The 26528-nt window shown below is 37.6% G+C and overlaps 1 protein-coding gene across 1 annotated transcript; it reads left to right on the forward strand.

Moving 5' to 3' along the window:
• The first annotated feature begins 14045 nt into the window (after positions 1 to 14045).
• LOC131979368 (carboxypeptidase O-like) lies at positions 14046 to 22067 on the forward strand. The gene is made up of 11 exons (XM_059343328.1): positions 14046 to 14570; positions 14987 to 15050; positions 15214 to 15315; positions 17280 to 17390; positions 17481 to 17597; positions 17785 to 17881; positions 18780 to 18872; positions 19106 to 19215; positions 20335 to 20419; positions 21562 to 21642; positions 21730 to 22067. The coding sequence occupies exons 1-11, from the start codon at positions 14497 to 14499 to the stop codon at positions 21930 to 21932; spliced, it is 1137 nt and encodes a 378-aa protein (XP_059199311.1). The 5' UTR covers positions 14046 to 14496; the 3' UTR covers positions 21933 to 22067.
• Positions 22068 to 26528: the final 4461 nt, after the last annotated feature.

The following is a 26528-nucleotide window of genomic DNA, read 5'->3' on the forward strand; positions in this document are numbered from 1 at the left end:
ACACACACATGTTGAAATGAGTTTTTGGCAGGTTGGGGGGAAGGGCATGGCCTCAACAGCTGGGTGAGACAACTCAAACACGCATAACCACATCAATGAATGCTTTAATAGACATATATATATTCTGCATCTGGATGTATCCTTTACCTCCATGTCAATGCTGATTATTGGTTCAAAATGGAGCAGCCTAGCTCCTTAATAAGATTTGTGTGTCATTACATGGTCGCCCATACAGTTGGAATAATTTTGTTTTCAGACACAATCCTCTGTTAATTGTGGTTTCATTTTCATTGGAAGACATTGATTAATAACATTTTGAGAAGATATACACTTTATCTGTCAAGAATAAATCACATTGTCACAATCATTTCATGAAAAGAGGTAAAAAAATATTTTATTCCAACTTTAAGGTCGACCGTGTTTATTCAGCTGTCAGTTGTGCAGGAACCTGAGGCCTACAAATACAGTACAGTAACCCTTTAACAATGCAGTTATAAGAACAACAACGACAGTAATAATATGTATACATACAGCGTTAAAACTCTGGTTTATCTCCTTTAATCATGTTCGATTTGAGGGGAATAAATCAGGATATTTCGAGAGCATCAGTAGACTTGTGTAATTACTGATCCACCACTGATGACCACAGACATGCTGTAGAACACACCCTGCCCTGCCCAATGGCTTGCTCAACCCATCTGTGGTGTGTGTGTGTGTGTGTGTGTGTGTGAGCATGAGCGCATTATTGCTCCCTGAACTAAAAAAGGCTAAGAATGAAAGTGATTTCGAGAACAGCGTGCTTTCCATGGCTGTGGTGTCAGTAAAAACATTGCAGAATTGTAAAAAATATTTTTTTAAAAAGGTTAAAGCAGCTTAGAATTAACAAATGTTCATACATTTAGAAAGTTTTAACAGTCATTGCAAAGGCATTGGTAAAATTGGTTTTAATTGCTTTTGCTTCACAGTAATGCGGTTAAAACTGTATAGACTGGGGCTATAATACTATAATCTGCCTCTCACAACAGACTATATTAAATTTGTGGTTTTGAGGATTTGACTTGAAAGCCACATAATAATGTTGCCTTTCCTCAGCAGACTCTTGACCTCTGACCTTTCTGTCGGAAGTCAAAGAGGTCAACACACCAGGGCCTGGTTTTCTAAACATCCGCGACAAATTACTGAGTGTGTGTGCGTGTGTGCATGTATGCATATGTCTGTTCATGTTTGTGTGTATGTGTGAAACCCTGCTGTCAACACCGTCTTATCATAAATGACTCTCTGAGATAAACAGTGGAGGCTTTGAGAGGAGCTCAAATGGGGTATTTTCAAATGCATATGGCCTGGTTGAGTAAAACTAAAGGTAAATCAAGTTTAACCTGCATAATTCCATTTTGCCTTAAGGGTTTCACAAGCATTGCAGTCCTTTAAGACGTGCCTTTACATAAACTGAATGAATCCTCTGGAGTCAGCGATCAGGCCGCATGATCAGATCACATTACTTCTTCATGATATCACAGCGTACAAACAAAGCAGCATCGAGCCCTGCTGTCAACTTGCCTCTAAGTACTGTCTTGCCAGTTTTTGTTTGATGATTATGATGGGCCAAGTAAAACCAGATGTTATCCTCATTTTACCTCCTATATGTCATATCTGCACCCTGTCTTCTCATTTGCAACATTTTAAAGTGCTTTACTGGGCATGATTGCATTTTGAAAGTAAAAAAAATACATTCAGAATCCAGTTTTTATGTTATTTTGTGTGTTTTGTTTGTGTTCAAAATGTTGATCCAAGTCAGAGTGAACAAATAACTATTAGGTTATTTGAGGTTGTGCTGAAAAAGAATGACACCAATGTGGCGTGGTAAGAATTTTTTAAAGTGGTGTTGTCATGTCCAGAAAAATGTGTTAAGTTAATTCATTCAGTTTTGTGTCATGTTGTCTTTTGATTTCCTGCTTTATTTTGATTCCACTTCCTGTCTGTGTCCATTGTTCCCAGTTTTACTTTCTCCCTTCGTCTGTTTTCCCACTTTTAGGATTACCTATCTCCGCTCTGATTGTTTCGACCTGTGCCTTTACCTTGTGTGTATATATAGTCAGTGTCTCCCTTTGTCCTGTGCCAGTTCGTCTTGTCCCGTGTCAGAGAACCATGTCTTATTGCTTTGATACTTTGTTTGCTAGAGTGATTTTCTGTTTGTGTTCTTAGTCTTAGTTTAGCCTAATAAGAGTGATTTTCTATTTGTTCGTTTGTTTTTTCTTAGTCACACCTTAGTATTGTAAGTTTTAGTTTCTGAGAATAGTGTAATGGTTTTCCTCTGTAAAGAGTGATTTTTATTTTCTTTAATAAAACTTTATTTTGAAACTTTGGTCTTAAGAGTTGTGCATTTGGGTTTGGGTCCAGAGTTGGTCGTGACAGGTATGTACTATTGAAAAGTCAAAAACAGCCAAAACAGCCTGAGACTCCATAGGGTTAATGGAGGTACATCAAAGCGACCTCATGCTTATTGGTTGAACTGCAATATTTGCCAAGATATTTGGTTCTGAGCCAACACTGGCGGTGTACCATAGAGCCATGCTGCAAGCATGGAAAACAATTAATTGTATACAAATACTGAGTTCGCAAAATCAGACTCTGCACGCCTCAGTCACTGAATACTGTAAATGTATCAACAGTTATGCACAAGTTATAAATTGTCTTGCTAATCCAGTGTGTCAGGGTATCACTGAGTGTATATTGAGAGGTTCCTGATTGTGCAGACATAAGAAGTGTTAATGGAATATGCAGTGATAAAGAACCATGTTTAGTCTCCAACAGGATGAGTGGGAAGATGTATGTAGTCACCGTGATGACCTATGTTTATTTATGTGCTAATCCAATCAGTAGATCAGTTCAATCGTTTTGGTTTGAGTCAACTGTATAAACTCCAAATCCAACGGGCACTCCACAGTTCATGATTACTTTGATATTTAACTAAGTCGACAATTCGTCACTGCAGCAAAGTGCTTTGTATCTGGACATAAACATGAAGGTCCTGACCTCATGAGTCATGTTTATAAACTGCCTGACATGTAAGATGAATTGACATAGGATTGTGGTCAAAGAGAGAAACAAAAAAGGCTATAACTTATCACATTTGTTCTTTTCACATCCTTGCTAATTTTCTTAACTTGCTATCTCTGTATACTATTATATATACTGATATAACACATTTAGAGCATAAGAAGATTCTCATCTAACACTAGGCAAGAAAGTGAAAAGGTGTTATTCCCCAAATCTTCATATAAAACTCCAATCCATGCTCAACTATGTTCCATAATTTGTTGCAGCAGTTTTTGGGGTGATACCATTTGTTCAACAGATATACTGCTGAATAAGGCCATTTTTTGAAATATTGAGAATGGATCAATGGCTGAAACCCCCTCCAGAATATTACATTAATACACCAAGACCTTTGGAACAACCTAGAAATGAAAGAATAAAGATGAAAAGAAGGAATGAAGACTAGATGGACAGACCCAACGCGACGATGAGAAAACCATTGCTCACCACTTACCCTGCATGTGTGTGTGTGTTTGTAAGGACAACGCCCCACTAGAGGCTCTCATAAAATATATGGCCATCAGCAGGAGCCGCAGTCTGAATAACCATAATGCACTGCATGCCCTGACCACTGACTGGCCTTTGGCAGTATGTCATACACACACACACACACACACACACACACACACACACACACACATCCTTGTACTTCTATCATTGTGAGGGCTGTTCATTGACATAATGCATTCCCTAGCCTAATGCCTAACCATTACACTAACCCTAAACTAAACCTAATTGTAACCTGAACTTTGAAACCAAGTCTTAACCCTCAAACACTTTGAATAAGTGAGGACTGGCCAAAATGTCCTCATTTTCCAAAAATGTCCTCACTCTGTTGGTTAAAAACATAGACTGTATAAATAATGGACGTAGTCACCTTGACGTCACCCATTGGTTTGTGGACTGCCCGTTTGAGGCATCAAGTACAGCGTTACGCTCGTCGCCATCTTGCTTTACATGTGTCATCATTTACATGTGCCATCTTGTTTCGGATATTGGGAGCAGACCATATCTGGACTGTAGAGGAGCGAGATGGATCTGATCACTGACTACAGCCTCTCTACACCTCAACCTGACTGAGAGAAGCCGCTGCTAATTCATGTTAGCATTAATTGGAGCATTAACTGGGATGTTAGTTTTGGCTAGCAAAAAACAAAAACAAAATGTATGTTACTTACCTCAGTAAACTGACCAGCGACTCCTTGGAGTGTCTGTTTGTCCAACCAAACGCTGAACAAGACATTTTTACTGAACAAAACGTTCAAATAAACTGTCATTAAGTGAAAATACAGAGAAGGGGTCAAAGTTATGAGACCAAACCGGTAAAGTTCTTTTTAAAAAACTTTATTGACACATTGCCATAGATACGCATTGCATCTCTCCTGATGACGGCTGGCCTTGTTAACCACCTGTCAATCAAAGGTAGCCTGGCCCCAAATCATATGATTCTACTATTTTCCTCTAAATGGGGCTATTATTTACACAATTAACATCATATTGAAATGGATGGACCAAAAATGCTTTTGCAACCTTCCTGGTTTGCCTCACTTCTCATACTCTGAGGTTGCCACTTGGTTAAAAACTTCCATCTTCCGGTCCTCACTATAGAACATACAAGTATGCACACAAGCACGCACACACACACACACACACACACACACACACACACACACACACACACATATGTGGATGAGCAGTGTTTCCTGAGGTTTTACACACATAAAGACATTCAGCAACCATATTGTGAAAACTCTTCTTTCTTCTCCAACTTTTCTACTTCAACATCAAACACAATCACTCTCTCAATCATTCACTTCTTTCTTCTGTCATCTTTGTGCAGTCCATATTAGATCACTGATCTGTCCCGAGTGTACACTGTACTTTTGAAATTCAGCAGAATTTCAGATTTTCTCTCAAATTCAGAAAGTCTAGAGAATGATGTCAGCATTACTCCATCTAAAACACACACACATATACACAGTGGTATAATGAGAAAAAGGTGCAAGCAGCACAATGCCTTTCAGTGCTGCCAGACTATTGGTCCGCCTCCCAAACTGCTCCCCTCCCCCTAAACTCCCCCCCTCCAGTCTTTTAGTTCCACATCTGTTTCCCAAACTTGGGGAAGGGGCCTTGGAGAGAACAATATCTGGGTCAGAGTAAACTCTCTCTTTCTGTGTGCATGTGTGCGCGCAAGCATGAATGTGTGTGTGCGCTGTGCAACAATCATCAACTGCTCGAGGACTGTCACACGCTCTCTGAACCTGAAGATAGTGCAGGTTTCCAAATGGGTGTGTGTCGTACAGTGTGTATGCACTTTAACTCTTCATAGTTATTCAAAAGCCAAAATGAGACGTTATCATTTGCATCCTGCACCAGTGTTTAAACAAATGGGCACCTCAGAAAATGAAGAACGGGAATTTTTAATTACTGACATTGTTTTCTTACATTCTGTTGCTTTTCATACAAAACAGCATTTCAAGACTATAATTGCACTTTCAAAGGTTAATACACTCTCTTTTTTCATTTTTTGAAGAAACATCTTCATTAGTTAAATAATGATAAGGCATTGCCCCATCTGTGATACAGAAGTTTCCAGCTATTCTTTATTCTCCAATTAACCCACTAGAACATGATTTCAGTGTATGCTGCCCCCTTTTGGACAAAATATGTAACACAGTTGGAGACTGAGCCAGCTACATAAGTCTGAAGAAGCGACTGAGCACCTCCAGCTGCTGGATTTAGCAAATACACTTTATTAGTGACAATGTGAGCAGACAACAACCCAGTATCACAGAAGAACATAATCAGTATCATCAGTTCACAACCAGTGTATTAGAGATGTTTGTGGTGTAATAAAGAAAGACATTAAATTAGGTTTCTTATATTTAATATCGATGCCAAATACATTTTGAACCTGCAGAGGGTTTGTAATACCCAACAATGTAACAATTTCCTGAAAAACATTTCCACTTAACCTGATTAAATATGTAATAAAAAAATGTTCTTAGTTGTATAATAGTATTAGGGCCAACTTTTTTTCTTCATTTCAAATTTGATTTGAAACCCTTCTTTCAGAAGTATCATAAGATCAGACATGCCAGAGGAGACACTTCATTCAATGAGATACTGTTGACTCAAATGAAAAAAATATTTCAGAGAACATTTCCTGCTACTTAAAGATTTACGTAGAATTTGTTTACATCTCCAAAACATGAAATCAGTGTCAAAAGTCAGTGTTTTCAATAGGCTAACATTACACTTTTAACTGTTTTATAGATTTTCTATTTATTTCTGAGGGGGAGAAAGCATACTTTTTGAATTATGACATCCTCTGTAAAATGATGGCATCATCAGTTTAAAAAAATATATTTTTTAAAAAAGACCCACCTTGTTACAAATTATTTGATTATATTATTGGTCAATTTATTATTTTTTCAAGAAGATTTATCACATTTTTAATCAGGTTAAGAGCAATTTTATTACATTTAATAATGTTATTGCATTTTCTGTAAATTATAACAATACTCCTGAAAACAAAGTTTTAACCAAGTAAACTCCACCGATAACATTGTTTATTAATAAGCTGATCCTCTACAGCTGAGTGGCAGACATACTGTTAAACTGAAATTTCTACTTTTGAAAGAAACTGAATAAATAAAAAAAAGCATTTGCACACAACATAACGAGCTTAACAACAAATGTGCAACTTACCAATACACAGTGGAATAAAATGAATTAAATCAACAGGATGTGTCATAAAGAAGGTATTTTAATTTGCCATTAGAATTACATTTTCCTCTACAATTCAGTGAATGTTAAAGTGTGGTTAAAAATGTTTTACTTGTACAGTGTTTGAACATTTTAAACATTTTTCTTTACCCTCTCTTTCAGCCTTTATGATGTCTTCCTCCCTTCGCTGCCTCTCAGCCTACCTTCTTGGGATATTTTTCTTTGGCCAGTCTGACAAAGTCCTCAGCACTGTCCAGTGACACCAGGCGGTCCTGGTGAAAGATGAAGAGCAGGACCAGAGTGACACAACAACAAGCGACATGATAGATAAAGAGGACAGTTGTGGAAAAAGTATTCAGATCACTTACTTAAGTAAAAGTACTAATACCACACTGTGAGCCCTACATTCAAAACTTACTGAAGTAAAGGTATAAATGTATCAGCATCAAAATGTACTGAAAGTATCAAAAGTAAAAGTACTTGTTATGCAGAATGGCCCCACTGAGATTGTTATATATATTCCAAAAATATTAGTGTGTTATTATTTTTGATGCATTTATGCAAGCAGCGTTTTAATTTCCTCAAGGTAGGGCTCATTTTAACTACTTACTTACTTACTACTTAATATTCTGTTATGAGGTTTATACAACTGCTAAGTACAACAACAAAAAAATGGACCTAGGGAAGGGGGGTATTCCAATTTCTGTGGTGTGTTCAGGTCCCTTGACAAAGACATCTCATATTTTTCAGACTTTTCTTTCTCATAAATCAGCTACGTTTTTCCTTACGATTTGTCACTTTTATCTCCTAAATTTGCAAGTTATTTTCCTCGAAATACTACCCCCCCTCCCCCGGATTATTTTTTCATGCTTGGCTCTAATACGTCGTCGTAGTTTTAATTTAAAAACATGTCTAATTTGAAATTTATCACGTATTTAATGTTAAATCTCGACCTGAGTAGTAAAGTAACTAAACTAAAGCTGTCAGCTAAATGTAGTGGAGTAAAAAGTACAATATTTGCCTCAAAATGTAGTGAAATAGAAGTATAAAGTTAAATAAAATAGAAATACTCAAGAAAAGTATAAGTACCTCAAAATTGTAGGCTACTGCATTGTAAGTGCAGTGCTTGAGTCAGGGTTCGTACACTTTAGTTGTGGTCAAATTCAAGCATTTTTCAAGTACTTTCGAGGTCAATTTTGAAGCTTTTCCAGTATCTTACACCTGTTGTAAATTGCATGTTTTAGATGAGTACTTACATACTAAAAGGGGGAGATTTCACTTAACCATACCAACAGCGATGGTATTACACTTATCTATAGTCTATAGATGGATATAGTCAGATTGCAAGAGAAATACAGTAAGAATTTCAAGCATTTACAAGCACTTTATCCAAAATCCAAAAAATACAACATTTAAATTCAAGCATTTTCAAGGATTTCAAGCACCCGTACGAACCCTGTTGAGTAAATGGACATAGACGAGGATGGATGGAGGAGTGTGAGTTTTTACCATGACACAGAGGTATCTGTTCTGGTGGCCAGTCTTTGGAGGAAACAGCGAGGTGTGTTCCAGCAGCTGTTTCAACAGTTCGGTCGCTTTGCCAAGATCCTCCTGATCTCGACTGAAGCGGCTCTGTCTGTTCACACACAGCAAGGCGTCCACCTCGCACTGATAACCTGCAGAGAGATGAAGGTGTGGTCATATGCAGAATTATAGCAGAGTGGGGTTAACTGAAGCAAATATTAACCGACAATATCAGAGAGTCTCACCTAGCTGCAGCAGGATTTTCTTCCATCGAGATCTTACTTCTCGTTTGGCGTAGCGCAAAGTGTGTATGTCGTAATTCAGCTTCTCCCATTCCTAAAAACACAATAGATTAACAATAAGTCTTTTTGTGGAAAGTTTAGTTGATAGTGTTGATTTTCAGCCATTGTTAGACACATTTGGTCAAGTTTATCAGCTGCTTAAAGTCCGTGGACACTGGTGTTTTCATTTAGGTTCATGCAAACATTAAAAATTTCCGGCTATTTTGCTTCAATAACATCTTTTTTCTCAATAGTGGAATGAAAACATCCAAAATACACATTTAGATGTTTCTGTTTTACTACACATTGTCTATTTGCATCTATATATTTCTCCTAAATTCAGAAAACTTGTTACACAAAGATAAGATAAGATAAGATAAGATAAGATAAGATAAGATAAGATAAGATAGGACTTTATTAATCCCAAAGGAAATTCTGATTCCACAATTCTCCAAAGCCTCCAAAACAATTACAAAAACAATCACAATATAGGATAATATAAGAAAAACAATGAGCTAAGAATTGTCTTAATGTAAGTAAATAACTTTGGAAGTTTCATGGTGAAATATGTTTTAACCCTATTTACCTGCAGTTTCTTGCAAAATGTATGGAATTTTATTTTAATGCATATCTTTAAAGGCAGTTTTCTAACATGTAGTTTTCACTCTGAGACAGAAATATCCACATCCCAGTGCTGAATTTCCCATGTATGTAATATATCTGTTCTTAGTTTGTTTAGCCCTAATATTAAAAACAGTTCCACAACACTATTTGGGATGGTTCAGTGGATACTCTCTTTGAATGGCCAGCCAGGCTCCATTCAGGAATTTCATTTATTAACACAATGTGCCCACTGTGCCCTGCAGCCTGCTATTGTCCACATGAAGACAGCCCGTCACATGCTCACCAACACTCTGCTCAGACATGCAGTTACTCAGCTCTTCTGCAAAGAACATATTTAAAGTCCCACAACAGACAGTTTAAAGTATGTATAAAAATACTCTTCAATTAGTTTGGCATGGTTTTCCAAATAAATTCTGAAACAGGGCTGGAAGAACATCTGCTGTCTCCTTCATTGAGAAATCTGGCTTCATCCACCACAGTGAGGGAGCTGTGTAAGCAGCAAACGTTTCAGCATGTGCAAATTTTCTGTGTTAGGATTTTCTGTGTTAACACTGGAGAGTTTCAGCTATACATGATATACCAGAATGATATCTGTAGTTAGCATTAATGTTGTTTGTTAGCTTGTTAGCTTGCAAATGGCAGTGGCTGACACAAGGTAAGTGGTTGTGAAATATAAGCCTCTTTCATAGTGCAGTCCTACAAATGTCCCGCTAATTGCTTGAAAGGTCTCGCTTTTTCGCCTTAGGGCGTTCATTGTGATCCTGCGAAGTCATGATATTCGTGCCCAATCATAGTGCAGTCCGGTGTCGCGGAACAAGGTGGAAGGATAGTGGGAGGAGACGAGTAGCAGTAGCTCTATCGCATGGTAAATGGTTAATGGACTGCACTTATATAGCGCTTTTATCCAAAGTGCTTTACACTACAGACTACGCTCATTCACCCGTTCACACACACATTCATACTGGTGGCCGAGGCTACCAGGGCACACTGGTGCCACCTGCCACCATTGGGAATTCATTCATACATAGATGAACACAGCATCAAAATTTGGAGGTCCAGTATCTTGCTCAAGGATACTTTGACATGTAGGCTGCCATGGTCCGGGACCGGCCTTCCGATCTATGGCTGACCAATCTACCAACTGAGTCACAGCCACCCCTAACAGTACAGTGTTCAGTTAGCGGCCTCCGATTGTTTGCAACAAGCACCGTTAGCGATGCCGGTTTGTTTACGATCACCGGCAGACGCTGCGCACAGTTAGCGATGGTGGCCGCAGTTATTGTGCATGCTGCAGAACAGGGATATATTCCGCATAGTGGTCCTGCTTCCAACAGTTCCACTAATTTTTCGCCTCTGTGACTACATCCGGAGGCGGAAAGTTGGTGGGATCACTTGATCCCGGCATCCTACTACGGGTGCTTTCATAGTGCAGGCGAGGTGTTACAGAGCCGTAAATGTCCCGGCATGAAACAGCTCTATGAATTCGGGGCCATAGTTATGTCTGCTGTACAGATTGCGCTGCACCGGAGGTTTCAGGATTCTTTTACTGGCGATTGTTCCTAATACAGCTTGTCCAGGGTCCATTTCAATCAGTATCAGTATATAGTTTGTTTCTTCACCTTAAAAACCATTCTAAAAAAAGTGCTCTTACTGGTGGCAGGAGATTAACACTCATACATTGCAGTTTTAAACACTTTGTTGATGTTCTGAAACACCCCGGGTTTGTTACTTTTAGGCTACATAACTACTTCCCTAAGGTTAGGGCAAAACAGTATACAGTTAAGCTTTATAAGCAGGAATTTTTTTTAAATAAAAATTCATGTTACTGCCTAAAGTTACATAGCAGACAGGGAGGTTTACAGATATCTGTCTCTTGTCACTTCAGTACAGAAATGTGGAAACACCTCTTCAGTGACAAAGTCCAGACATAAAAATGAAGAAAAGTAAATTCTTAGTGAAGGAGGGCTTTAAATCAATCAAGAAAAGCTAGTTTTCTAAATGTGCTTGCTGTGAGGTACTGGTGTACGCTACAGTCATGTGGTGACTATTTATATTGTGTTCCAGTCATTCCCAGAAAACAAGCACAAAGTCGCTTTTTTGGATATAGTGAGAAAAAGATAAGAAGGTTTCTTTGTACTGTATGGATTATCCTTGAAATATACAGAAAACCCCCTCCTAATCAAAGAAAACACACACACACACACACACACACACACACACACACACACACACATACACAATTACTGTAAGCTCTATCCCTCTAATATATAACATACAGTAAGTCATTGCATGGGTCACTTATTAAATAAAGTGTAGTGTGTACTCTGTGTACAGTAGGTGGGTGTGTGTTCTGGCTCACTTATCCTCAATTTTCTCTAATGTGATATTTGAAATGTGAAGTTATTTTGGAATCTAGGTCAAGATTATTTACTGATGAAAGTCAGTCAAAGGCGTCTTTGACAGCCACCTGTTTGTGTCCTTTCCTCAAATTAGAAAATTAAATTGTACAGCTGCAGTGGGAACAGAGTAAGAACACTGAATTACTGAATTACTGTAGCCTAATACCGAATCTCCTGGTACTAGTATATGTGTGGAGTTCCAAATATTTTCTCAGGGCTATATGCCCTAAGAAAATATTTGTCCATACATGAATTCCAGGTCTCTGCTTTGCCATGTTACTGGTTATATATGTAACGCAGTCAATAGATGATCGCAGAGGGGTATGGTAACTTTTACCAGGTTGCTTAAAACGTCTCTAAAGAATTATAGCTATTTATAGAGAGCCACAGTTATTATAAAAAAGCAAGTTGGCAGTATCACAATGTGACATTTAAAATTAGAAAAAAAATCTAACTGGTAGAAAAATTAATTTAGACTTTTGCTGAATTTTCAGCATCATATATTTTTGTATGTCAATGTGTGTCAAGTTTACACAGACAAGATGTGCCTACATTTAAAAACTCCACCTTGATATTTATTCACACTAAATTTTTTTAAAACATCCAATTTCCACACACCATATTATTATGGAGGCCCTGAGAGGCAAATGACAAAAAAAATTCTGGTGATCCATTTTCAAAATTGTTTTCCCTTCATGACTTGAGAACAGGTAGAGAATTGTTGTTGTTTTGTTTTTTTGCCAGAATCACATTATAAGTTTCTTATTTTTTCATTGGTTAAACAGGTAGGAAAAGTGTTGCAAGATTATTTTTCCTTTCCAAGTTCTGTATTCTTTGGCTTGAAAACAGGCTCAAAAACATTATGGCAGATTAATTTGAATTAATGTGTATTTCTCTTTTGATAGGATCATATTTTAAGTGTTTGTTGTTGTAATACTCATTTAGGCCACAAGGGGTTCCACTATCCCACATCACAACAGGACTGAAAGCATTCATGTTTTCTTCCAGGTGAGATCTACTTTACCCAAGCATTTTAAACACAACATATGTGCACCATGTGAACATTTACAAATAAACAAATTGCCAAAAATGTTTGTTTTTTATTTGTTTCACAGACTTAACAAAAAAAACAAAACCTGTTTTTTTTCTGGGGGGGGGGGGGTGTTAAAATTTGTTCTTAAGTCAGAAAAACAGAAGAGTTTTTTCTCAGTTGCCTCCAGGGCTTCCGTACAATATCAAACTAAACCCTCATTTCGAACTGCATCTTGGATTGTAAAGGCACTTCTTCTATGAAATCACAGTTATTGCTTTGTCAAAAATAGATCATTTACTAACACTTATCTAAATAATGAAATAACAGTGACAAATATGTCTCCTGCCTAAATGTCATTATATATGTAATTATATTATATTCTGGCATGTGATACAAACCAAAGAGACATCGCTTTATCAGAAATGCCTGATTCATGCTTTTTTGTTGTTTTAATAATAATAATTTAAAAAAGCAAATGTGCTGCTACGTTTATCGATGTGTACATATGTATTTATTCCCTGTCATGCTCTACATGTCATATGCAACAACAACAACAACAACAACAACAACACACTTTCTCTCACCTCTGTAGCCTTGTCCGCCTGGTCTCTCATGCTGATAAAAGCCTGTAACTCTCTGTCCGATCCTCTCCTGATGGCAGACTCACAGGCTCTGTTTGTGTTGGCCCACGGATCCACGGGGCTCTTCTGACTCAGATGGTTGCTCCGCGGCCTCCTTCTCGTAGGCTGAGGCCCAAAAAGGCTCTCCTCTTCTGTGTCACTGTCGCTGGACTCACTGGATAACTGCACCGGTTGCCTGGAAGCTGTGGCAGTGCGCATCCTGGAGGGAAAGAAGAAGAAGAATAAGGTTAAATAAGTGGTTTGAAAGCTAAATTAATTGTTGGTTGTCATCATGTCTCACCGTAAAATAGCATTCTTCTCTTCCCTGTTGTGTTTCAGATAGTACTGGCAGCAACAGATAGTAAACTTGGCACCCATTGGCCCTCTCTGAAAGCTCTCAAATGATATCTTCTCTGATAAGAATCCAAAATCCTGATGAATTACAAATATTCCCAACCTAAAATGGCCTCATTTGCAAATGTCGAAGACTGAAAATCCAGGCTACTATCTTAACTTGTTGTGTCCGTCCCCCTTTCCCTGCTCCTATCCTGGCCTGAATGAGAGCCGTCTGTCAATTACATTATCCACATGAGACCAAACAGGGGACAACAACACACACACACACACACACACACACAGGACAGCTCAGGGATGAATGGCACATTTATTCAACAACTCCTGATGGTGCAGAATGCAGCAGGAGAGGCATAGCTTTCTAGCTCTATCGCTGGAAAACACAGGCTCACTGCACAACCTGTAGCTCAGATCTGGAATTGTACGCCGTTGTTGCTGTTTTGTAATTGGTTCTGGAGAAGTGAAATGACAGCTGGGAGCAAATTTAAATTTAAACACATAAGAAAGATAACAATCTACAGCTGATACTACACGATGTCTAACTTCCTGTAGTATCAGCTGTTATATAATTTTAGTGATCATAAATGTTAATATCTAACTGATTTATAATAGCAAAATCCCTCATATCTGACGTTTATTGACACAACACACCTCTCTGCCAGCCTGTGAAAAAATAGAAAGGCTTCTGTAAACATGATGACACAATGATATGACACCCAAGGCCAACTGGCTGATAAAACTTATTACTGCTACTGAGAGTAACTGACAGCAGCAGCAGGTACAGGAGGGTGAAGGGCAGTGACACAGCTGAGTGAGCAGCAAGTGAAAAGGGGCAAATGGAGAAACTGACATGTTGGATACTTGGTGTGTTCCTGCTGAGTTTAGGCAACGTTTTAGAGACTTCTATCAGGTAAGATATGTTAATTTTAAGGAGGTTTTAAGCAAGTGTTTCTACTTATTTAATTATGGCATTTGATGTTAGATAGATAGATATTAGAGATATAGAATATTAGTAAAAAATTGCACTTCCAGCAGCATCAAAGTTCAAAAACTAGTATAATGTGCAAAATTAGAAAATGAAAGAGACAATAAAATAAATAATATATATATATATATACAAAAAGAAATACAGTACGCAAAATTAGTGCAAGTGCATTGATGGGAATGTAATAGTGTGGTCACTGGATGTATTCAGAGCTTCATATCTGACAATGTCCTTTTCTTAGAAAGGATTTCATGCCCGAAGATCCACTCAAGTACCTACTTTACAACAAGGAATGCAATTAGAAATGTATTCATAATCTTATTTATATTATTAACTCACAGTTTCGTGGACGGTTTGGAACCAACACGAAGTTATGACTACACCAAATATCACCGCATGGATGAGGTCAGAATCCATTCAGAGCCTTTTTTTGTTTACTCTATTGTTTCTTCCCTTTGATCTGCACTTTCTTTTGATCTTTGTAGATTACATATGGACCTTGACCAAAGAAAACTATAAAAAACATTATCTGAATAAATGATTACACTGATTGTAAATTGCAATACAGATATACAAGTGGATGCAAGATGTGGAGCGAGGGAACCCGGGGCTGATCTCATCTGAAGTCTATGGACAGACTTTTGAAGAAAGAAACATCACACTGCTGAAGGTATTCAACACAGTCACCATGGCACACTGTAGTGGACACATGGAAACTCTTCACATCATTCACTCCTGCGTAATGAACTGAAATGCTTCAACTAATTATCTAAGATCCACTCACACAAACAAAATCACGAAATGGTTAAAAAAAAAAACAAGGAGTAAAGCCAGTGTGGAAATATCTTAAACCTACATTATTTTTAACAGCCAGCAGGGGGCGACTCCACTGATTACAAAAAGAAGTCAGATTATAAAAGGCTATGAGAAAATGACCTCTTACTTACTCACTTGATTTATTACCTCTGTAAACATGTTCCTAATGAGTTTTCAATCTCTCGTTGGAGGTCTTCTTTGATACAACATGATGTTCATTTCGTAAATATTGGTTCCATTATAGAATAAAATAGAGGATAAAGCAGGATATGCTACCTTGTGATTGGTATTTCACAACCATGGCACATTGGCCCTCATTTATCAAACAACCGTACGACAGAAAGTGTGTGTAAAGTGGGCGCGCAATCATTTCTATGCAGGGCTCGGCATTTATCAATTTGGACGTGAGCGGAGGGTACGATCAGATCTCAGTCTGCTCTCAGCTTGTGTAAGCAAATTTGAGTCAGCATGAAGTCCACACGTCTGAGGCGGAGAACTGACCTTAGAGTATTGTATCGATGCCTGGAGCTGATTAAACTCTGCCCTGTGTTGTTTTTTTAATGGTGACAAACCAAAGCATGTTTAGGCTCTGAGAAATTCCTCTTCTTTTAAAATTAAAACTTACTTTAAAACATTGTTTACCTCCTGGCTGCAACCAAAAAGCTGTGGAAAATTTAAGTCGGTGCTCCAAATTTAAAATATTCACTGAACTTGTTTGAGGATATAACTATAAATATTTTTTATTTCATAAATCCCAGTCGCTGCATATTTCTGTAAAATGTCTATTTCGCTATTGTTATTTGTCACGTTGCTAATAAAGGTGAATAAAAAAAAAGAAAAGGAAAAAAATCCTCTTTTTGGCTGTAATGCGTCCTCCGATGGCGTATCTTTAGGGCGTGACATCAAATAACGCTTGTTTTCAGCCACGACATTTATCAATGTCTGATAATTTTTACGGTGTGATTGGCGGGACACGAACGTTTGACATTTGATCTGCGCTCGTTTGATAAATGAGGGCCATTGTGTCCATTTAAATAGCTGTCAACTAGGTTTTAGGTGTGTGTTTTTTTTTCATTCTTAAACTTTGGATCCTGCCTAAAATGTCTTGTTCAGTACAGTTGAAACACTGAAAGGCACTCTAAGAAGTATTTTTTCTGTTTTTTGCCAACCAAAACCTTGCTAACCAAACTAGATGGCTAGCAAGCACTAGAATTAGCATTCGCTGATTAATAAGTACTTGTCCAAATATGGTTAAATGCTTCTTGAAACGGTTTATTTTGAACTACAGTACAATTAAATCTGGTTTAGGTGTTGTTTAGTTGTTTGGGAGATTTTTACCGTCTGGGAGGGAAGTATCTGATAAAATCCAATTAGGCTATATCCAATTAAAAGTATTAAAAGGGGTAATAATAGGTTACATTAAAGACTTAGATTTAACGGATGAAGAATAACTAGTCTTTGTGGACAATGCAGATTCCGATCTTGTCAGATTCATATTGCATTTCTATATATGTGTTCTAATTCACACCAATTACAAACGATACTCAATTGTATACAGATTACCATTTTCTTTAACAATAGGAGCATGCCTGTTCTAAGTGTTATGTTTTGTTTGTTTTTATTTTTCTGTCCATCTAAATGCAGCTATTTGAAAATATGGAAGCTGAATGATGATACATGAATGTAAAAGCTGTATGTCAAAGTGTTATAAACTGAAAATAAAATAAAAAATATTGTGGAAAAAAAAAAGTGGTAATAATAGAGGTATCACATGTATCACAGTTACTTTGACAATATTGATATGTTGTGTGTCTCCAGCTGGGACTAGAGAACCCAGAGGGGAAAGAGAAGAAGGTGATCTGGATGGACTGTGGTATCCATGCTCGTGAGTGGATCTCTCCTGCCTTCTGCCAGTGGTTTATCAAAGAGGTTTGTACACTCGGAAAAACCTTCAATTTATACACAAATTCACCCCAAGCGAGTTCAATTGTAAGTTATTGAAATTCCTCCTTTGCTCAGATTGTGAACTCATATAAAACCAATAAGAAGCTGGAGCAGATGCTGCAGAACCTTGACGTCTATGTTACTCCTGTGATCAACGTGGATGGCTACATATTCACCTGGACCAATGAAAGCGTGAGTCATAATTGTATTTTATTATTCTTAACCAGTTCAGTTAGTTTAGTCATTTCATTTCATTGCATCAGTGTCATCTCCATCTTGTGTTTACTTGATAGGATTATGAATACTTTGTGACACTATATGAATACACGTGCCTTGCCTTAACAAATGACTTCACGCTTCATTAACCTTGCTCGACTAGACTCGACTGTGGAGGAAGTCTCGTTCGACCCCTCCGCCAGGCAGCACCGGCTGCTACGGTGTTGACCTCAACAGAAACTTTAATGCCAACTGGGGAAGTGAGTTACATGCTCTCAAGAATCACAACATGACTAATTAGCCTTCATTTCGCTTGAGCTGCTAGTGACTTAAGGCTCCTATGTGAAGAATATAAATATTTAAGACTTAAACAACTTGTATAAAATAAACCTGGCAAACAGACAGAATGTGCAGACTTATAACCAATTTTCAGCACAATGTATGTGGCTTTTCTCTACAAACAAAAACTTCTCATCGAAATAACTTCAAAAACATTTTACAGTTGGTGAGCCAAAATGTTTTTGTAGCCAAATACTTTTTGCAAACGAATACATCCTAATTTAAATACTGTAGTCATGTAAAAATGTGCCAACAACTGAATGCTCCCAAATCAAATTATACCCCATAACAGTATATTAAGTAGATTAAATGAGCCCTACCTGGACAGCAGTGAAACGCTGCTTACATAAATGAACCAAGAATAATAATACAATAATATTATATTAAATTATATTTGAAACAATCAGAGTGTGACCATTCTGCATTACGAGTATTTTTACTTTTGATACTTTAAGTAAATTTTGATTCTGATACTTTTGTATTTTTACTTCAGTAAGTTTTGAATGCAGGACTTTTACTTATAGTGGAGTAATTTAACAGTGTGGTATTAGTACTTTTACTTAAATAAGGGATCTGAATACTTTTTCCTCCACTGACATGAAATCTACTCTAGTCTGTAAAACTAAAAGGTCACACAGGACAACTACATATGACTGTAGTCAGTCTGACCAGACTTGTGCCCTCTGTTTGTTTTCCCTCTCTCTCTCAATGCACATTTTATGATTATTTATGACATGAGAAAACATAAAAGGGCTTTATAAAAACATAATATTTTATCACTTAACTGTGTTGAATTACTTGACCTTGTTTTTTTCTCAGCGGTTGGTGTGTCATTTGACAGCTGCTCAAACACCTACTGTGGGAAATCAGCAGGGTCAGAGCCAGAGGCTAGAGCTGTGATGGACTTTGTTGGTAACTACCTATCTATCATTGAAACAATACATGATCAATTACTATTGTTAAATGGAAAATTTTCCTTCGAGATTATATGTATAAATGTATGTCCCTGAGCTGATCATTCAATCTTCAATACAAATAATGAAATGCAAAGGCACGTGGGTAACTAACATCAGGTTGCACCTTTAAGAAATGCAAGTTGTTGTGTCATCTTGATATCAAAACATGTTCATTTTATCCATATCTAGGTCAGATTGATAACAAGACTCTGTGTTTCCTCACCATCCACTCTGCGGGGCAACTTCTGCTCCTGCCGTATGGCCACCCTGAGATCACTGCACCAAACTACGATGAACTTGTGAGTGTGAGAGGGAAGGGGATCTTTGCCAATGCTCAACCGGCTTGTGTCACTGCAGTGTGGGTACTATATGCATCATCCAGCAGACTTTTGTTAGCAAATGAGTGCGGTGCAACATGGAGGGAAGCCAAGCAGTGTTCATCTGCATACTGCGCACACTGCAATTACTCAAGTTGGTTGAAAATTAGCAACAAGAAGAGTGTGTCAGTACCACAAATTATGACACATAGGTATGAATCGCAGCTTGTGTTTCACGGCACATATGTACATACCGCGGTATAATGGCGTGTTCTAAAAATAGCACACATGTACGGTCCGTGGTTGTAAAAAAATAAAGACTGTAGTTTCTGTGGATTTATGTTGTAAAACCACTGACCTAGGTTTAGGGCAAAAACCTTCCTGGTAAGATGTATATAAGACAGTTAAACAGTAAGTAATTGTAAGTAAATGCAGGAAGTGAAGTAGTTACAAGGGTCACGTGACTGCCACAAGTTACGTAAAAAAACAGAAATTTTGTTCAAAAACATGATTCACATAACTTACGTGAACAGCATCAGTCAAGTTAAATATTGGCTTACTTTTTGTTTTCATTCAGGACGCAAACCCCGCTCCCCCGGGTCAAAATCCGCCAATGGTTTGACCCTTCCACTACCACTACCACCAACCAAATGCAGGAATCCGCCCTTTTAAACTTCCCTTGGCTGTCAATCACTACTACGTCAGCATAATAGCTTGTTTTTCGCTGCCTGTACACACAACCTATATTGACATTTTTGACGGGAGAACAGGCTGAAATAGGCGAAGTAGACCCTTTTCATCTTTGCTTCTCTTTGGCAGCGTTCAGACGGCAAGCGAATCTGATTCAAATCAGATTCCTACTCAAATCCAATTTTTAGGGCTGACTGTCCACACTGTCTTTAGCAAATGTCCAAATCAGATATGGCTCTGTTCAGACTGGGCCACATTATCGACTGATCTAACAGGTTGCTGTAGTAACGGCGTCAGTTCCAATCTGGATGGGCTAAAAATCTGATTTTGGTCGGCAGTCTGAACGAGGCCTTTGAGTATGGGTAAACAGTTTACAAGGAAACAATCTGAAAGTTTTTATGAATGTTGCAGGTTTCAGTTGGTGAGGCAGCAGCAGCAGAGATGAAGAAGTTGCATGGAATGGGCTACACTGTAGGAACATCTCCACAAATCCTCTGTAAGACTCATTGGTCTTTGCCTCTAACACATAATCAGACCTACGCTGACTGAAGAGACATTTTGATGTTTTTTATCCCTAAGCAGCCTGAATAAAGAAGTACACAGCAAGGTTAAAATCATTTTGGATTTTTCATTAGTTTAGTTTTAGTTTCAGTGTGAATTCTTGTTTTCAAATTCAGTTAGTTTTAATTTGTTTTTAGAGTGAGTTTGCTAGTTTTTTTAGTTTACTTTTTTTTCTCTTTTTTTTGAAAATGCTTAGTTTTAGTTTAGTTTTTATTAGTTTTAGGTTTTTTGTTTTAGGGTATTTGTTGGGTGAGATATTCAAAAAGGTCACAATACATTTTGCCTTTATTTCCTTTGCCTTATCCATCTCAGCCCCAACTAGGTGATTAACTCTTGCAGCTCTGGGTGTTTTGAATTTTCGTTCGAGTGAAGTGCTGAACTTTTCAGAGGCAATCGACTCACATAGTCATGTAGACATCCCAGTCTCAATGAACAGATGTAATAAGACTTCCTGCATGATAAAAGTTGACAAAGACGAAAAAACAAAGGACATTTTCACTTTATTTTTAGTTAGTTTTGTAACCACACAATACAGTTTCAGTTACTTATCAGGGTTTTTTTTAACACTAGTTTTTATTTTTATTTCAGTTAACCAAAATGTTTTTTCAATTCTAGTTTTTTGTTATTTCATTAGTTTTCGTTAACTATAATAACCTTGCTACATAGTGCAGCAAATTAAGCCATACACCGTTAAAAAATCTGTTTAATTTGCTGTAAAATACTGGCAAACGTGGTTGCAAGAACTTCACCAAAAAAATTACAGTTAGTGCGTTATGTACTGTAAATCGGCATCATCAGCAATCAATCAGCAACAACTGTAATTTAGACTAAAAATTAATTTTACAAGAAAATGTTATATTTTTACAGTAAAACTGTGTGTTTTCTACTGTTTTTCAAAAGTTTTTTTTACGGTGATTAAAAGTGTCTACTACGGTGACATGCAATTTTTAATTTTATGCCCTATTTCTCCTGCAATTTGACAGTGTTTTACTGTAATTTCTACAAACATTTTCTGACAGTGCAGGTTGGTGACATAGTGACTAAATCAAGATCTAAAAATGTCTTTTTAACCTTCAGATCCAAACTCAGGCTCAAGCCGAGACTGGGCTCGTCTCACCGGCATCCCGTTCTCTTACACCTTTGAGCTGAGAGACAAAGGTGAGCCGGGTTTCAGTAACGTGTACTCTGCATTGTCATCAGCCAAATGCTCTAGTTTTTACTTGGTGATATTTACCGATCCTCTAGGTGAGTTCAGTCACTTGCTACCAGAGGTGCAGATCCAGCCGGCCTGCGAGGAGGCCTACGCCGGAGCTCTCTCCATCATCACATATGTTCACGACAAGGCCTTCCCCAGCAGCGGTACACTGCCTAACGCTGCTGTTTCTGGAGTCGCTATGATGATTTGGAGCATGGCTGTAGTGTCTCTAACCACAGGGGTCTTGGTGTAAGGCAATCATCATACAAATTGTATTACAGATATGATAGCTTTTAACAGAAATATGAAATATCGCATATATGCAGTCTGTAATCCATTGTATAGTTCATCTGACATACACATTTACTCACATTTCATTATGATTAGTGTTATTTGAATGACCTATACACCTAATAAACTTCATTATCAAAATTAATCAATCTAACTTTATTTATATAGCGCTTTTCATACATATAAATGCAACTCAAAGTGCTTTACAAAAGCCATCAGTCCGTCCAAACGTATAAAACACCCGCAAACAGTTTGACAGAGGTAAACAGGACAGGGAGAGAGTATGAAGAGAGAGAAATACAGCACATGTGAGGAGAGGAAAGGAGGGAAAAAAATAACCTCAGCAACATAAGCATATGAAAGGTGTTTTCAGTGAAATCATGCTGCTGTTGTTCCTGTTTTATGCACCAGGCGGCAGTATCGGCCCATTTTAAAGACTCTTTGTCATCCACACATTTTAAAACTTCATTTTTTCTTTAGCTGTGTTATGGCTGGTAGCTTTTCTCACAACACAGTTACCTCTTCATCTATGATAATCTTTTTGCTTTGTCATCACATCTAATTCTATCATAAACACAGCAAAAGACACATTGGTTCGACTGCCTGAGCATGGCTCTAGTTCAGTCTACATCCAAAACAACTACCATCACAGTGGAAAAAAAGTGGTGGAAAAAGTATTCAGATCCCTTACTTCAGTAAAAGTACTAATACCACACTGTGAAATGACTCCACTACAAGTAAAAGTCCTGCATTCAAAACTTACTGAAGTAAAAGTACAAAAGTATCAGCATCAAAATGTACTTTATCTATTGAAAGCAAATGTAGTCATTATGCTGAATGAACCCACTCAGATTGTCAAATATATTTCAAATATATTATTAGATTATTATTATTGATGCTATTATGTAAGCAGCGGTCTATTTTCTCAAGCCAGGGCTAATTTTAACCAGTAAATATATATGGACCTGCACTTATATAACGCTTTTCTAGTCGCTTTACGAGCACTCAAACTACCCTAAACGCTGCCACCATTGGGAATTAATTCACACACAGATGAACGCAGCATCGGGAGCAATTTGGGGTTCAGTATTTTGCCTAAGGATACTTCCACATGTAGGCTGCCATGGTCAGGGATCAAACTACCAACCATCCGATCAGTTGGTGACTGCTCTACCAACTGAGCCACAGCCGCCCCACGGTTTGATTTAATAAGATGTCTAGTCACTTTAAAAAAATCATGTTTTTATGTTAAATCTTGACCTGACAAGTAACTAAAGCTGTCAGCTAAATGTAGTGGTGTAAAAAGTACAATATTTACCTTGAGATGTAAAAAGTAGAAGTACAAAGTCACAGTAAATAAGTAAGTACAGTACTTGAGTAAATGTACTTAGTTACTTAGTTACATTCCACCAAGCTTTGGACTTAATGTGAGTGAAAGATCTGGAGTTTGGTAAAACTGAGGCTGTCTTCTGTCATCAGGTAAATTCTGTATGACTTGATGATAATTCACCTTAATGAGGATGGACAGTATTGAATATATGGATAATAAACTGGGGGTGCTTTGAGGTTTATCTTTCATTAGTTTTTGAGAGATTTCCATAAAAATGTAAATTTGGAACATCAAAAGAATCCCTGTCTGTGCAGTGTTTACTGCAGTTATGAATTAGGACACACACTTGTAAAGCAGGGCTATAAAAAATCCTTGTCTGTCGGAGTACACACACAGACACACACGTGATGAAACACATCAGCCACTGACCATGAAAAAATGTGATTGTTGGAGCATTAAAATTTCAGTATCATGAACAGTTGTTATAGATTGGCACCATTAACATTGTTTTTGGACTGCATTGACTCCATGATTGCAGATTGCACCACAGTTGTACTTTGCCGTTCATTTGAAATTTCATGCAAAAATGTATCACCCAATTTATCTAGAAAATTACTGGACTTTTTTCTCCTAACTTTCATGTAAAAAGTCTATTTATCCCCAGTTCTACTTGTGTCTAAGGCATTTTCATTTTAGTGTTCTCTGACATAGGGAGGATTACATTACCTCCATTGATGCATGAAGGCTTTAACCTACAAAATGTTACTCAAAGAGACACGTATCAACTGGGAAGAGTCTCAAAATGACCACAAAGAGACTACCAACAACCTTGAAAAGCAGCAAAATGACTTCAAAGACACAACAAAATTACTCAAAATGAGCACAAAGGGGGAAAAACTACAAATAGACACAAAATGACAATGAAAAAAATACAAAAGACACTAAGAGTGTCTAAGACACACAAGTATAAAATCTGCTGACAGACTACAAAAGGGGGGGGAAACAACTTTTTTAAAAAAACCCTAAACAAATGTAAAGTGACACAAAACAACACAATTTAAATAATCATAAAAGTTTGTGCATTGGCACCACCATCCTTTCTACATATAGGAACTTTTGCATATCTGTGCCCATTGTTTCATAATCTGACCATGATCATTATTGATTAGCCACAAATCCAACAGGCATGGTCATTAATGTCATTGTTACCTGGAACATCTTTGACTCAAGGTTAGTCTGACTGTATTCCTCACATATCCCTTATTAAATTCCTGTATTGCTCACACTTCGTCACAATAGAGGGCTTTGGCTTCAGCTGTCCCACATGACAAGTTATCATTGGATTTTAATTTTTAAGGTCTTTTTTTATATATATTTTAAATTTTGCTGGAAAGCATGGTTTTTGTGTGTGTATTGAAGAGCAGGCTTCTGTTGATAACTTTATTCCCCCAAAAGACCTCTTTCCCTCTCTCTCTTTCTCTCTCTATTGCACTCCCTCGCTTTCTCTCTGAGATTTATGCTTCCAGAGTGTATCCTCCCCTACCTCAGTGACTGCTAGACCACCCGTTATTCACACACACGCACACACACGCACACACACGCACACACACACACACACACACACACACACACACACAAACACAGGCTTTGCCATTGACAATGTGACAGCAATGGAAATAGAATTATATTCCAGCTCACATGAAACCTCAACAGAACAGAATGGAGAAGACGGGTCAAACACCAGGGGACAGAGAGAATAATAAGCAGGAACAGTGACGCACACACACACACACACACACACACACACATATACAACCCTTCAGGGAACAAACTATTCACTGCTCCATCACTTACAGTCATGAAGGATAATCACACATGACTTGGTGAGGCAGAGCAGAGCTCCCTGACACACACACACACACACTCACATAAGAACTGGGCAGGGATTCAGAGACACAGATTGAAGGTGATTATAATTCACAGTGAAGTCTGGCTGGTTTAGCTATCACCAGCTCATCCATCTATTTGTGTGTGTGTGTGGTTGAGCACTCATCTAGGTAGCGGGGGGAAAACACACCGTGGACGTATAAATCACAAAGATAGGGGAAGTGTGGAGGAGAGGAGGGAGAAATGGAGCCTACCCATCAAGGAGGAGGTGAATAAAGGATGTATTGAAGGAACAAAGAGAGGAGCACTGGAATACAATGAAAATAGGAGGAAATAATGTACAGGAGAGCACGATGTGAGTCACTAAACAGTTTAAGTTAACTGTAATGACTTACACTCAGGTGTGCCACAGGAGGAAACATTTCCCTGATTTTCTTTCTTAGAATAAATAAAACAAGATCTCACAGTCACTCAGCAAATTAGTATTTATTAGTAGTATAATTTTAAGGTACTTGTACTTTACATGAGTATTTCCATTTTATGTAACTTTATGCTTCTACTTTACTAGATTATGAGGCAATTATTGTACTTTTTACTCCACTACATTGAGCTGACAGCTTTAATCACTTTTTACGTCACATTAACATCATACATTTAAAGTGAAGACATTTTTTAATTAAACCTCATAACATTAAATAGTTTTAATGAGTCCTACCTTGAGACAATCCAAACACTGCTTGCATAAATGCATCAATAATAATTATCCAACAATGCATTTAGAATTTATAAAACAATCTAAGTAGGTCCATTCTGCATAATGAGTACTTTTACTTTTGATACTTTAAGTACATTTTGATGCTGATACTTTTGTACTTTTACTTCAGTAAGTTTTGAATGCAGGACTTTTACTTGTAGAGGAGTAATTTCACAGTGTGATATTAGTACTTCATACTACTAAAGTAACAGATCTGAATACTTTTTCCACCACTGGTGTTAACAGATGACATATTGCATGCAGCAAAAGTTGAGCCAGGATCAACATGTTTGCCCCATGACCCTAGATTTATAGGTTAATCTAGAAATATCAGTTTTACTGTCAGTGCTATTCATTAATCAAGATTGTGTGAGTTGTCAAGTCTTTGAGATATTGGGCGAAGAGATGTCTCCTGAATGTAATGGATCCACATGTTAATGCCAAAAAATACATTTATAAAACTCAACAGCAATGTGTCTTTCCAGAAATCACAACCCGGTTACTAACCATAATCCACAGATCTTGGTGTGAGCAGTCTTGTGGAGGAACTATTTTTTTTTACTACCGAACTACATTATATTTGGTGC

This window comes from Centropristis striata, chromosome 10, assembly GCF_030273125.1.
Source record: "Centropristis striata isolate RG_2023a ecotype Rhode Island chromosome 10, C.striata_1.0, whole genome shotgun sequence".
NCBI classification, from domain to species: domain Eukaryota; kingdom Metazoa; phylum Chordata; class Actinopteri; order Perciformes; family Serranidae; genus Centropristis; species Centropristis striata.

Bases quoted from the DNA above. Each gene is read 5' to 3' on its own strand.
- LOC131979368 (XM_059343328.1), top strand. From the start codon at position 14,497: ATGGAGAAACTGACATGTTGGATACTTGGTGTGTTCCTGCTGAGTTTA. The intron at 17,391-17,480 runs GTTTGTACACTC...TCCTTTGCTCAG, and splicing joins GCCAGTGGTTTATCAAAGAG to ATTGTGAACTCATATAAAAC. The intron at 21,643-21,729 runs GTGAGCCGGGTT...CCGATCCTCTAG, and splicing joins CTTTGAGCTGAGAGACAAAG to GTGAGTTCAGTCACTTGCTA.